Genomic DNA, 14,708 nt, shown 5'->3' with positions numbered 1-14,708 from the left:
TATTAAAAAGAAATAAAAATAGTTTTGCTCCACAACTGAAGTAAAAGGCAGAAACCCAGACTGAGTTAAAAAAGAACATCCGGGCTTCCCTGGTGGCACAGTGGTTGAGAGTCCGCCTGCCGATGCAGGGGACACAGGTTCGTGCCCCGGTCCGGGAAGATCCCACATGCCGTGGAGCGGCTGGGCTCGTGAGCCATGGCCACTGAGCCTGCGCGTCCAGAGCCTGTGCTCCGCAACGGAAGAGGCCACAACAGTGAGAGGCCCGCGGTACCACACACACAAAAAAAGAACATCCAACTGCATGTTTCTGACAACAGTGAGACCAAAATCAAATCACATGGAAAGAATAAGAGTAAGAGGATAGCACAAAATGTATCAGGCAAATAGAAATAAGCAGAGGTGACACTGATATTACCAAAGGAAAGTTCAAAGCAAAAAGGATTCAATGAAACAAAAAGGACTCTTTTAGGACCCTTTTATATTGAAACAAGGTGAGATCCATAATTATGAAATAATAGTCCTGAGCATTTATGAGCTGGTTAACATAACATCAAAATCTAAATAGCAAGAAAACTAAAAAACTATAAAAAAGCAAACAAAATAAAGGAAAAACATTTTTATAGCGAAAAACTATTTGATATGTAAGAAGAGACAGAAAACATAAATACAGTGAGATACTACAATACCAAGATCGTTTATGACAGAGCAAATTGATAAAAATAAGAAGATATATTTACTCAGCCATAAAAAGGGACGAAATTGTGCCATTTTCAGAGATGTGGAGAGACCTAGAGACTGTCATACAGAGTGAAGTATGTCAGAAAGAGAAAAACAAATATTGTATAATATCGCTTATATGTGGAATCTAGAAAAATGGTACAGATGAACTTATTTGCAAAGCAGAAATACAGACACAGATGTAGAGGACAAACGAATGGATACCAAGGAGGGAAGGAAGGAGTGGGATGTATTGGGAGACTGGGATTGACACTACTATGTATAAAATAGATAACTAATGAGAACCTACTGTATAGCACAGGGAACTCTACTCAGTGCTCTGTGGTGACCTAAATGGGAAGGAAATCCAAAAAAGAGGGTATATATGTATACATATAGCTGATTCACTGTGCCGTACAGCAGAAACGAACACAACATTGTAAAGCAACTATACTCCAATAAAAATTAATTTTAAAAAAAGATGAGTAGAAGTCCAAACTCGAAAAAAAAGAGGATATATGTAGTTTTAATAATGTAATAAGAAAAATTGAATTAGTAGATGTAGCAAAATTTTATACCATAGACTTTCTTTTCAATCCCATTGATTTTTTAAAATTCAGCACATGCCAAGGCATAAGTTTAAAAAATATAAATTACAAAAGCCATATTTTCATTTCTTCATTATAATCCACCAAAACTAGAACTTATAAGAGAACTCTCAAAATAACTGTCAGCCAAAAAAAAAAAAATCCCAAGACTATGAAGATAAACTCTTTAGAATTGTACTGTTCAATGTAGTAGCCACTAGTAACATGTAGTTATTCACATCTAAATTAATTAAAAGTATGTGAAATTAAAAATTCAGCTCCTCAGTCATACTGGACAATGTAGGTATTTTTACATATTTCCATCATCACCGAAAGCTCTATTGGACAAGCACTGCTTTTAGAGAATAGATTTCATGATCATACATAAGCAAACGCTTTATAAGAAAACACAGAGTTAAAATCTTCTCTATTTAAAATAAATCTTCTCTATTTAAAATAAATACAGACCAATGACAAATTGGGATGGATATTTAAAACAAATGGGGACCCCATAGTTAATATTTAATAGACAAAGCTCTCACAAAAATATAAAACACTGACATCCCAGGATAAAAATATAATAAAGATATGAACCAACAGTTCACTAAGATGGAAATACTAATAAAAAATAAGCATATGAGAAATATTAAACCTAATCAATAAAATAGCATTTTTCAACTATCAAATTAGTAATGATAAACAATTATGTGGGAATGTAAACTGGTGCAGCCTCTATGCAGAACAGTATGGAAGTTTCTTAAAAAACTAAAATAGAGTTACCATGTTATCCAGAAATCCCACTCCTGGGCATATATCCAGAGAAAACTCTAATTCAAAAAGATGCATGTACCCCAATGTTCAAAGCAGCACTATTTACAATAGCCAAGACATGGAAGCAATCTAAATGTTCATCAACAGATGAATGGATAAAGATGTGGTACGTACATACAATGGAATACTACTCAGCCATACAAAAAAGAAATAATGCCATCTGCAACAACGTGGATGGACCTATAGAGATTATTGTACTACGTGAAGTAAGTCAAAGACAAATATCATATGATATAATTTATATGTGGAATCTAAAGAAAATGATACAAATAAACATATTTACAAAACAGAAATAGACTCAGACATAGAAAACAAATTTATGGTTACCAAAGGGGAAAGTTGGGGGGGTGGGATAAATTTGGAATTTGGGATTAACAGATACATACTACTATATATAAAAGAAATGATGAGGACTTACTGTATAGCACAGGGAACTATATTCAATATCTTGTAATGACCTATAATAGAAAAGAATCTGAAAAAGAATACATATATTTTTATACATATGTACAACTGAATCACTTTGCTACACACCTAAAACATTGTAAGTCAACTATACTTCAATAAAATAAAAATTAAAAAATATAAACATTAAAAAATTATAATATAGTTTATGCTAATAAGGGTGTGGTGAGATGGTCAGTCATCTGCTGAAGACAACAAAAAAAATTGATAAAATCATTCTAGAAAAGCCCCCACTCTATCTTCCAGGAGCAGTGGCTCTCGATCCTGGCTATCCAATTGAATCACTCTGGGAACTTTAAAAAAATACAATGCCTTAGCCCCCATCCCCACAGATCCTTATTTAATTGGCTTGGGATGGAGCCTGGACACTGGTGTTTTTTAAACTTATGGAGAAAGTGATTTGCCAATCCAGTTGAGAACCATTACTCCACAGATAACTTCAAGGTCTAGGATACAATAGAAATCCTACTTGAATGTGGGACCTGAAGAGCAGGGGTCCACTGTTTGGCTTCCCATATGGAGCTCTACCAGGCAGCCAGCTGACTGAGCTCCCAATATATCCATGTTCTGGGAACTCAGCAAAGAAAGAAGACTGCAAGGGTGTCAAGGCAGAGAGGGCCTAAGACAGACCTCTTGACCCAGATTGGCACAGCAGAGCAGTTGGTTTCTTATGTGCTTTCACAAAGAGAAAGTTACATTAAAAAAAAAAAGTCAACATACCTAGAGTGGTCAAAATAATAGGGATGTGTCAGCAGCTATAGGCATGGTCCCTGGAGAGTAGGCAAGACCCAAGAATTTCTCATTAATGCAGGAACCAGATGCCTCCTGCTGATGCCTTAAAACTCCGTAAACCCTTAGAAGTTGGATGAAATCCCAGGTTAAAAGCAAGAGAGAGGCAACAGAATTGATTGAGATTGTCCTGAATTGATAGGGAATAAGATTAAATTTCTTTCACTTTGGATTTGAGCTTAAAATTAAGAGTTTGTGGGGCTTCCCTGGTGGCGCAGTGGTTGAGAGTCCGCCTGCCGATGCGGGGGACACGGGTTCGTGCCCTGGTCTGGGAAGATCCCACATGCCGCAAAGCAGCTGGGCCCGTGAGCCACGGCCGCTGAGCCTGCGCGTCCAGAGCCTGTGCTCCGCAACGGGAGAGGCCACAACAGTGAGAGGCCCATGTACCGCAAAAAAAAAAAAAAAAAAAAAAAAAAATTAAGAGTTTGTGGCCTGAGGTATCTGTACTCACTACATACACACATCATCCAGCTTAATCATCAAAAAAAATCCCAACAGGCAATCCTGTTATAATCCTAGGTTTATGGATGAGAACTCTTTAGATAGAAAGCAATTTACATCTCTAACATTTTTTTGCTTTATATACTTTGATGTTATATGACCCAATTCCTAAGCGTTCATGACTGTTATACCTTTGTTATGGGATGCACCTGTTTTAATGTAAAAGGGTGTTTTATGTATCATTTAATGATTTTCATATTGCCCTCTTATTTTGTCTGATTATAAAATCACTACCCTACTGCTTTTTAAAAAAATTGTGTGATGTTTACTTTTGATGCTTCTGTAAGCATGCTTTTTTTTTTTTTTTTGCTGCATTGGGTCTTCATTGTGGTGCACGGGCTTCTCATTGCGGTGGCTTCTCTTGTTGCAGAGCATGGGCTCTGGGGTGCACAGGCTTCAGTAGTTGTGGTGCATGGTCTCAGAAGTTGTGGCTCGTGGGCTCTAGAGGGCAGGCTCAGTAGTTGTGGTGCACGGGCTTAGTTGCTCCGAGGCATGTGGGATCTTCCCGGACCAGGGCTCGAACCCATATCCCCTGCATTGGCAGGTGGATTCTTAACCACTGCACCACCAGGGAAGTCCCAGTAAGCATGTTTTTTATGTACCACTAACTTTTCCATGGTCAGCAGGTAATCTGGGAAGGGAGGAAGGAGAAAGAAGAAAGGAAAGAAGGAAGGAGGAAAGGGAAGGGAAAGGAAGGGAAGGGGAGGAGAGGGGAGGGGAGGGAAGGGGAGGGAAACCCAATCATAGTGAGAGGGTGTTTTTTTTAACATTTCAGTATGAGTAAGTAGAAAAAAAAAAAACAAACTAAGAAAATAACAGTTCGGGGACTTCCCTGATGGCACAATGGTTAAAAATCCACCTGCCAACGCAGGGGACACGGGTTCAAGCCCTGGTCCGGGAAGATCCCACATGCCGCGGAGAAACTAAGCCCATGCGCCACAACTACTGAGTCTGTGCTCTAGAGCCCGTGCTCAGCAACAAGAGAAGCCACCACAATGAGCCTGCACTCCTCAACGAAGAGTAGCCCCCACTCACCACAACTAAAGAAAGCCCACGTGCAGCAACAAAGACCCAGCACAGTCAAAAATAAATTAATTTAAAAAAAAAGAAAATAACAGTTCAAATAATACAATAATATGATTGAATTAATATATACCTCAAATTTTTGTACCCTACAAAGAAAACACCTTCCTTTCAATACTCTTTCATTGTAAAACTCATGGTAAGCCAGGAATTAAATGAAAAAATTTTCCAAAGATTATCTGCCAAAAATCTACAGCAAATTTCACACTTAATAGTGAAACATTAGAAATATTCTTTTTAAAATCAAAAGTGAGACAAGGATGTCCACTATCATTGTTTCTACTCAACATTGTATTGGAAGTTCTCTCCAGGTAAGTTTTTAGAAGAAAAAATAAGGAAATGAAATTTTAAAAACAGAATAATAATAGGAATGTAAAGAAAGGGGGGAAAATTGTCATTTTTTATGATATTTGCATGGAATCCTGAAATAATCTGCAAATATATTGTCAGAATATATAATATACATGATAATTATAGAAATGAATTGCATTCCATACACCAGTCACAGAAAATATAATCTTAAAGAATATTCCACTTAAAATAACCAAAATAAAAGGTACCTAGGAATAAACCTCACTAAAGATACATATATCCTTTATGGAGAAAAGTATACAAATTTATTAAAGGAATTAAAGAAAACGTACAAAAGGAAGCATGTTTAGAGAAGGGGAGATTCAATATCATAAAGAAAACAAGCTTCCTCAAATTTATGAACTAAATGTAATTCTAACTAACTTTAAATAAGGCATTTGCAAGTTTGATAATGTCTAAAGTTACTTGGAAAGCAAAATGTGAATAATAGTCATGATAATTTTGAAGAAAATCAAAGTGCATAACTTGTCCTACCAGGTCGTAAGTCTTATTATAAATGTATAGTAAATAAAACAGTAACATAGAGCAGAGAACCCAGAAACAGACCCAAACATTTATAGAAATAATATGAGAGACAAGGTCTTACAGATTAGAGAGAAAAAGAGGTGGAACAACTAGAAAGAAATTAAGTCCTACCTCAGAGCATACACAAAGCTCTATTGCAGGTAGAGTATAGACCTAAATTGCGAAGGTAAAACTTTTTTGTAAAAAGCATTTAGAATATCTAAGAGACTATAGTTATGACTATGGCATAGGGAAGGAACACATAAGACATAAAAAAGCACAAGCTATCAAGAAAAAGTTTGAAAAATTTGGCCATATTAATAACTTTTACTCATTAAAATATAACATTTTTAAAAGGTGAAAAGACACAGCCTTTGAAAAGATGTGCAATTCATATAACTAGAGAATTAATAACCAGAATATATAAATAAATCCTGCAAATTGGTAAGAAAAGATAATAACCCAATTTAAAACTAGACAAAACATATAAATAGGCAACTCACAGAAGATGAGCCATAAATGGCCACTAATCTTATAAAAAATGTTCAACTTTGGAGAAATCCAAAGTACCACAATGAGTTTACATTAACACCTATTGGATTAGCAATAAAAAGATTGTCAATTCCACTCGTTGCTGAAGATGTAGAAAAATAAAAACTCTTACATATTTGTGAGGGCATAGTAGGGTAACCAATATCTGGAAAAGTTAAAGATTTGTATACCTATAACACAGCAATTCCACTCCTATAGAAGAATTTTTTCAGCTGTACCTTTTATAGTAGAAAAAAAAGTGAAAACAAATTTAGCATTCATCAAGAGGAAAGTGGATAAATTGTGGCATATTCTTACAGTGGAATAGTACACAGCAGTGAGAAACCTTAAAACTAAACCAACACAATGTTCATGGATTAAACCCATAAAGTTGAGAAGAAGTTAATTGATGAATATATACAGTATAAAATAAAGTTTAAAGTCATGGTGAACAAAAGTGTATATTGTTTAGGGATAGAGACATGTACCAAAGTCTTTATCAAATAGAAGAAAGTCTCCTCTATTCCTAGTTTTTTATCATGAATGGGTGTTAATCTTTGTTAAATGCTTTTTCTGCATTAATTGATCTGCTCATGTAAATTTTTCTTGTTTAGCCTGTTATTATGGTAGATTACATTGGTTGATTTCAATTAGTGAATCAGCATCCTTGGGTTAAACTCTACTTGGTCATGGTGTATAATTCGTTTTAGGTAGTGCTGAATTTTATTTGCTGAAATTTTTAAAGGATTTTTTGCATCTATGAGTGATATTGGTTTGCAGTTTTCTGTTTTTGTACCATCTGTCTGACTTTGGTATCAGAGTAATATTTGCCTCAGAAAATAAGTTGGGAACTGTTCCTTCCTTTTTCATTTTCTAAAAGAGATTATGTAGAATTGGTATGAATTCTTTTGTAAACATTTGGTAAAATTCTCCAGTGAAAGCATCTGGGCCTGGAGATTTCTTTTTCATCATTATGAATACTTTAATTCAATTTAATTATTCAATTCCTATAATACATCAATATTTATAGGGTTACTCAAATGATCTATCTCATACTGTGTGAGTTGTGGTAGTTTGTTTTTGAGGAATTGGTCCATTCCATCTAATTTGTCAAATTTATGTGTGTAGAATTGTTTGTAGTATTCCCTATTATCCTTTTGATGCCTTCAGAATCTGAAGTTTCATCCCATTTCACTTATAATATTGGTAATTTGTGTCTTCTCTTTTTTCTGTCAGTTTAACCAGAGAGAGGTTGTCAATTTTATTGATCCTTTCTAAGAACTAGCTTTTTGTTTTACTGCTTTTTCTCTATTACTTTTATGTTTTCATTTTCAATGATTTTTGCTCTGTGTTGTTTCTTTCTGCTTATTTTGGGTTTATTTTTATTTCCCAGGTTCTTGAGGTAGGAGCTTATTGATTTAAGAATCCTCTTCTCCAGTTTCTATTTTTTTTTTTAACATCTTTATTGGAGTATAATTGCTTTACAGTGGTGTGTTAGTTTCTGCTTTATAACAAAGTGAATCAGCTATATGCATACGTATATCCCCATATCCCCTCCCTTTTGAGCCTCCCTCCCACCCTCCCTACCCCACCCCACCGAGCTGATCTCCCTGTGCTATGCAGCTGCTTCCCACTAGCTATCTATTTTACATTTGGTAGTGTATATGTCCATGACACTCTCTCACTTTGTCCCAGCTTACCCTTCCCCCTCCCTGTGTCCTCAAGTCCATTTTCTAATAGGTCTGCATCTTTATTCCCATCCTGCCCCTAGGTTCTTAATGACCTTTTTTTTGTTTTTCAGATTCCATATATATGTGTTAGCATACGGTATTTGTTTTTCTCTTTCTGACTTACTTCACTCTGTATGACAGACTCTAGGTCCATCCACCTCACTACAAATAACTCAATTTTGTTTCTTTTTATAGCTGAGTAATAAATAGAACTACCATATAGTTCCATGTATTTTTAAATTCCCTTGAGACCATAGATCTCTCTTTAATTCTCCTAGGCCCAAAGATTATTTAAGACTGTGTTGTTTCATTTCCAGATGTTTGGAGACTTTTCTATTATCTGTTATTAATTTCTAGTTTGATTCCATTGTGGTCAGAGAACATACTTTGTATGATTTGAATTCTTTTAAATTTGTTAGGTTTCTTTCATGGTCCAGGGTATGGTCTGTCTTGGCAAATGTTCCATGAGAACATTCATGAAACACTCTTGAAAAGAATGTTTATTGGGCTGTCACTGGAATGGAACGTTCTATAAATGTCAATTAAATCCTACTGGTTGATGATGTTGTTGAATTATTATATACTCTTGGAGGTTTTGTCTAATTGTTCTATCAACTGTTGAGAAAGAGATGTTGGAATATACAACTGTTTCTCCTTTCGGTTCTGTCAGTTTTTGCTTCACGTTTTGTAGTTCTGTTCTTTAGTGCATACATAGTTAATCACGTTATGTTTTCTTGGTGGATTGACCCTTTTATCCTTATATAATGTACCTCTATATCTTGTAATTTTTTTTCTCTGAAGCCTACTTTATCTGATACAAATATTACCACTCTTCCTTTCTTCTGATAATGGTTGCATGATATATGCAAACACTTTTCCATTCTTTTATTTTCAACCTATGTTGTTAAGTTTCAAGTGAATTTCTTGTAGACATGATATAACTTGGTCATTTTTTTTAACCCCCTCTGCCAACCTCTGCCTCTTAATTGGTGTATCTAGACCATTTACTCTAATGTAACTGTTGGTATGGTAGAGCTTAAGGCTGCTTTTGGTATTTTGTTTAGTTTTTTGGTTCTCTGTTTTCTATTTCCTGACTTCCTGTGTGTCACTTGAACATTTTTAAAATTCCACTTTTTTTAATCTATAGTGCTCTTGAGTGTATCTCACAAAGTAGCTTTTTAGTGGTATCCTAGGTATTATATTATTCATATATGACTTATCACTGTCTCCCGGTGTTGACATTTTAACCGTTTGAGTGAAATGTGGAAAGCTTACCTCCTTTTAAGTCCCTTTACTCCTGTTTATAATTGCCTTAAATTATATATACCTTCTACATATATTGAGAACCACATCAGACAACGTTATAATTTTTGCTCAACCATCAAGCATAATTTAGAGAACTCAAGATGAGGAGGAACTTCTATTGTATTTATCCATATTTTCACTATTTCCACTGTTCTTTTTTATGTTTCAAATTACCTTCTTTTATCATTTTCATTGTTTCAAGAATTCTTTTTTTTTTGGCCATTCTTTTAGGCTAGGTCTGCTGTCAATATATTCTCTTAGTTTTCCTTCACCTGAGAATGTCTTGATTTCCTCCTTCATTCCTGAAGGACACTTTTCCTGAATAGAGAATTCCAGATTGACAGGTTTTTTTCTCTTAGGACTAAAAATGTTGTTCCATTTCTGTGGTTTCTGGCAGTACTATAGTTTCTGATGAGAAATATGCTATCACTTGATTTGTTGTTTCCTTATAATTAAGATATCGTTTCTCTCTTGCTGCTTTGAGATATTTTTCTTTGTCTTTTTGACAAAGTTTGATTATGTGTCTTGTTGCAGATTTATTTGGGTTTTTCCTGTCTGGGATTCATCATCTTGAATTTGTAGGGTTTTGGCTTTTGCAAAATTGGGGCAATTTTCAGTAATAATTATTTAGCCCCATACTCTTTTTTGTTCTTCTGGATCTCTAATGACATAAGCATTAGATCTTTTCATATAGTCCTACATATCCTTGGAGCTCACTTTATTTTTCAGTCTATTTTCTCTCTGTTATTCAGATTGGGTAACTAAAATTGCTCTGTCTTCAAGTTCACTGATTTTTTTCTTCTGTCCTCTCCATTTTACTGTTGAGTCCATCCAGTAAGTTTTAAAATTTCAGTTATTGCATTTTCAGTTCTAAAAGTTCCATTTGTTTCTTCTTTATATCTTCTATTTCTTTTCAAGACTATTTCTTTGCTAAGATCGTGTCTCTTTTTCAGTTGTTTCAGTCATGTGCATAATTGCTTGTTGAAACATCTTCATCACAGCTGCTTTAAAATCCTTGTCAGATAATTCCAAGATCTGTTTCACCTCTGTGTCGGCATATGTTGATTGACTTTTCTCATTTAAGTTAAGGTTTTCCTTATTCTTCGTAAGTATTTTTTTATTATTATATCTTAGACATTTTGGATAGTATGAGACTCTGGATCTTATTTAAACCTTCTGTTTAGTTGACCTACTCTGACACCATGCCAGTTGGGGAGAGAGCACTGAGTCATTACTGCCAGGTGGAGGTAGAAGTCTAAGTTCTCCACTTGGCTTCTCTTGACACTTAGGGTGGGAAAAGTGGGAATGATGCTGTATTAATGCTGAGTGGATGTGGAAGTTTAGGTCCTCACATGGCCTCCATTGACACTGCAAGGAGACAGGTCAGTGGTGAAGGTGCTGGACCTCCACAAGACCTCTGACACCACCTGATGGGAAGGGGAAAAGGTGCGTCATTACTACCAGGTGAGGAATGGCAGTCTAGGTCCCTAAGTAGCCTTCAATGATACTCTGAGAGGGGGTTCTTATTAACACTGAGTGGTGGTAAACATCCTGGCTCTCCACAAAAATTTCCCTGATATTGTCACATCAGGGAAGAGAAGGGGAACATTGTTACAGCTAGAAAAGTGTGGAAGCCTTTGCTAACAAGGGTGAGAAAAAGGATGGGGCCAGAATTTTATTCACCGTATTTAGCTGGAGTAAAGCAGTCCTTGTCTAAAAGGTTTCTGTGTTGCTAGTCTGCTCCTTTCCTAGTCTTTTAGCTAGAAGGAGCAGGCTCTTTGTTGGAAATTTTGTTGTCTGTATCATTAGTGTTTTGGGGTTTTAGCTTCTCCAGCACCCAGTTTAGGATAACTAAGGCAAAAGGAGAGCCAGGGAAATTACCATTATGTCATTACTCAGGTCCCAGGGTCCTCAGGTGGTCTGCCTTCTTCCTTCTAACTCTCAATCTTACCTTTGTTTTATATATATCATTTCTATGCTTTTAGCTGTGCTTAGGAGGAGAAATTGTTTTTTAAAAGCATCTCTTCCATATTGTTTGAAATTGAAACTATTATTTTTATATCTTCCCTTGTGTCTAAAATATTTTATAATAACTTTTAAAAAGATTAGATGATGCTGGTGAATCCTTGGGGCACAGCGACCCACTCTCCGCACCCCTACTTTTCCAGAGAGCATTGCCTCCCTTCTCCGGCTCAGCCTTGTACTCTCCTCCACATTCCCCCTCCCAGCCTCTCCTACCCGCCCCAAGAAAAGAACTTTAACCAGCTCCTGTTGAGAACAGGGCTAGGTGGAAGATAGGAGCCAATAGCAAATCGTGTTACATCCAAATTTGAGTTACGGGAAAGGGGATTATCAAAGGAAGTTTTGATGTTTTTTAAAAAGGAAAGCATTAGAGGATTTTGATATTTAAAATATTTAACAATTAATGCCATACTATGGGAAGGCTCTTGTTCCCATGAATCACCATGCACAGAGGATTCAGAGGAAAGACCATTTACCCATCCAAACGGGTGCATTTCAGTGTTTTAACAACCAGCATAGTCTCGCTCACACAAATCAGCCGAATACCAGCCTTGCCTATAACTGCTCAATTCTTCTTCTGCAGACGGCAGGAAGTGAAAGCACAAAGTCAATGAAAATTGCTTATAAACCTTTCATAATCAGAGTCAAAAAAGGGTGAAATAAAAGAAATACCTGATACTCTTTATTCCTTCATATTGCTAAAGGAATCTGAGGTATCACATTGGTCAGAAGTTAAATGGAACTCTATAATTTTTTTGTAATGAGAAGAACAAAATATTTCAATCCTGTAAAGTATACACTAATGCTATAAATAATGGACGCATTGAAATTTTAAGAGCACAATCTTCATTGTCTTTATCCCACAATCACTATGCATGTAGCAAGGCAGAGATCTTGCCATCTGATATTTCAGAGCAGGAAGCAGCTAGAAAATTCATTCATAGCTGTGGGAAAAACTGAAATTCAATTTATAAAAGCTAAGAATAAGCTACATTTTAAAAAAGATAGACACTATTCAGAGAATCACAAAAGAAACTGAGAGAATTAAGGCATATAGAACATTCTTTTGTAGGTAGTTGGCTGAGTGAGGAATAGCCAGGATCCATGGCCAGGTGAGACAAAGGGACTGGACATGATCAGAGCAAGTTTTCCATGTTAAGATCAAATGTCAGGTACGGGTCTACTTGCGGCCCTGAGGGATCGGAGGGAGGGTGGGTTTGGTGTTGGAACCTGGGCGACTGATGCTTGAGATCGTGTGTCTTCTGTGTTGGAGAGACCCTTTTCCACATGGAAATACCTGTTTATGTAGTGCTGTAAAATATTAAGAAAAAAAAGATACAGTATGTATAGTTAACCCCTTGGTACACTAAACAAAGAAAATAAACATTGCATGATGTAAGAACCAGAATAACTTTTAGAATTCATTCATAACAAACTATAAGAAATAAAGGACACCCAAATAAGAAAAATAAGGGATGAGGTGGAGAATATATCATGTCCGTGGCTGGACAGACCTTGGGCTGGGGAGACTTGCCCAATGACCAGAAGGTTGCTACAGCAGGCAATTCCTATGCTACTCTTCTACCCTGCTCATTCATACCCTCTGTCATAATGCCCTGCACATACTCCTTTTCAATCATATGTGAGTAGACTTAGCACAGACACAAACACACACTCTGAAGTCCTTCCTAGAGAAAACTCATCTAATGCCCTTTAAGACTGGCTTGTTAACCAAGGAGGAAGACACCAAGGATGAACCACAGAGCTAGGTTCCTCTGGGGACTATGGAAGCAAGAGGAGTTTGGAAGATGAGACTGAAGGTGGAAGCATAGTGGCCACAGAGGAAGCCGAATTCTCAGTGGGGAGAAATCAGTGTAGGAGGGATTGAGAGAGTAAGGCAGAGGATTCTACAGGAAGTGAGCAAAATGGAGTGACCTATAAGATCGGGAAGACGCAGCTTATTAAACAAACCAATGCAATCCAAAATGTTAAAGGCAAAATGGACCTTTTTAAGGTATATTTAGAGCAAGAATGGCATACTCCTTGAGAAGATGAGATCCTGTTAACAGAGGACTTAAAAAGATAAAAGGGACTTCCCTGGTGGTCCAGTGGTTACGACTCCACGCTTCCAACTGCAGGGGGCGTGGGTTCGAACCCTGGTTGGGGAACTAAGATCCCCACATGTGGCGCATCCAAAAAAAAAGAAAAAAGAAAAGGCTCCTCCTTATTTTCTACCTTTTTTTCATCATGGAGATATTTTTTTAAGCTGGAAAGGGTAACAAAAACATCTTAAGCAAATAAAGGCCCCGAAGAAGAAAGAAGACAATAGAAGAGCAGGCCTCCCTTCTACATCAGTTCCCTTGTCCACACCCAGGTAAGCTACCTCCCAGGGTGCTGAAATAACTGACAGAAGTAATTTTAGAGTGTCTGGTCTTTGAGAATTCATTGCAATGAGAAAAGTACTGGAGGCAAATAATACTGCCATTTAAAAAATGGAAATAAAGATCTACAAACCAGCACACCTGACTTTAAACCTCAGCAAATTCCAGTTTATTAAAGAAATGGTTTGTGCATTCAGAAAGAACTGTAGTGAGTGATAAGTGTTGGAAGGGATTTGCAAAGAAAAATTATTTCAAATTAACTTAATTTCCCTTTTACTTAGGCAGGGGTCAACAACCTATAGCACATAGGACAAATCTGGTCTGCAGCCCATTTTAGTAAATAAAGTTTAATGGAAACCAGCCCATGCCCATTCGTTTACATATTGTCTATGGCTGTTCTCACACTGCAATGGCAGGGTTGAGTGGTTGCAAAAAAGTCTATATTGTCCACAAAGCCAAAAGCATTTACTGTCTGGTTCTTTACAGAAAGCTTGCGGACCTCTGAGTTAGAAAATACAGCTGATATAATGCAAGGCACGCATCGCAGTTTCTTGTGTGAATGCACTAGAGAGATGTGAGTAAGCGTCACAAAGCAGGTAGACTCTCCCTGGAAGTCAGTGTCCAAAGACTTGTCACAGGATGTTTCTCTTAGCCAAGTCCTGGGTCCCAATGTTGACAGCAACAATGACAAAGGCATAGGTGGCATGTTTGCTGGCTGAATAGAAATCTATAAAGTAGTAAATATGGAAGATGAATCAAGACCCCAAATGATCTAATCAAGTTGGAATGTGGGGCTGAAACCAAAAGGATAAAAAAATTGAAGATAAAAGTTGCATTTATGTAAAAAAAAAAAAAAAATCAACAGCACATATACTGGATGATATAAACTT

The 14,708-nt window shown here is 36.6% G+C and overlaps 1 protein-coding gene across 1 annotated transcript in view; it reads right to left on the bottom strand.

Annotated features, from left to right (window-relative positions):
* Positions 1–12,617: 12,617 nt before the first annotated feature.
* Positions 12,618–14,708, bottom strand: part of LRGUK (leucine rich repeats and guanylate kinase domain containing) — a 118,764-nt gene continuing 116,673 nt past the window's right edge. The window contains exon 20 of the mRNA XM_065884037.1: positions 12,618–12,748. Coding sequence (XP_065740109.1) covers positions 12,618–12,748 — 131 coding nt within the window. The remainder of the gene's footprint in view (positions 12,749–14,708) is intronic.

This window comes from Phocoena phocoena, chromosome 9 (genome assembly GCF_963924675.1).
Source record: "Phocoena phocoena chromosome 9, mPhoPho1.1, whole genome shotgun sequence".
In the NCBI taxonomy this organism is placed as follows: Eukaryota; Metazoa; Chordata; class Mammalia; order Artiodactyla; family Phocoenidae; genus Phocoena; species Phocoena phocoena.
The sequence above is the reverse complement of the archived record's forward strand: the minus strand, read 5'-3'. Positions and strand labels throughout refer to the sequence as shown.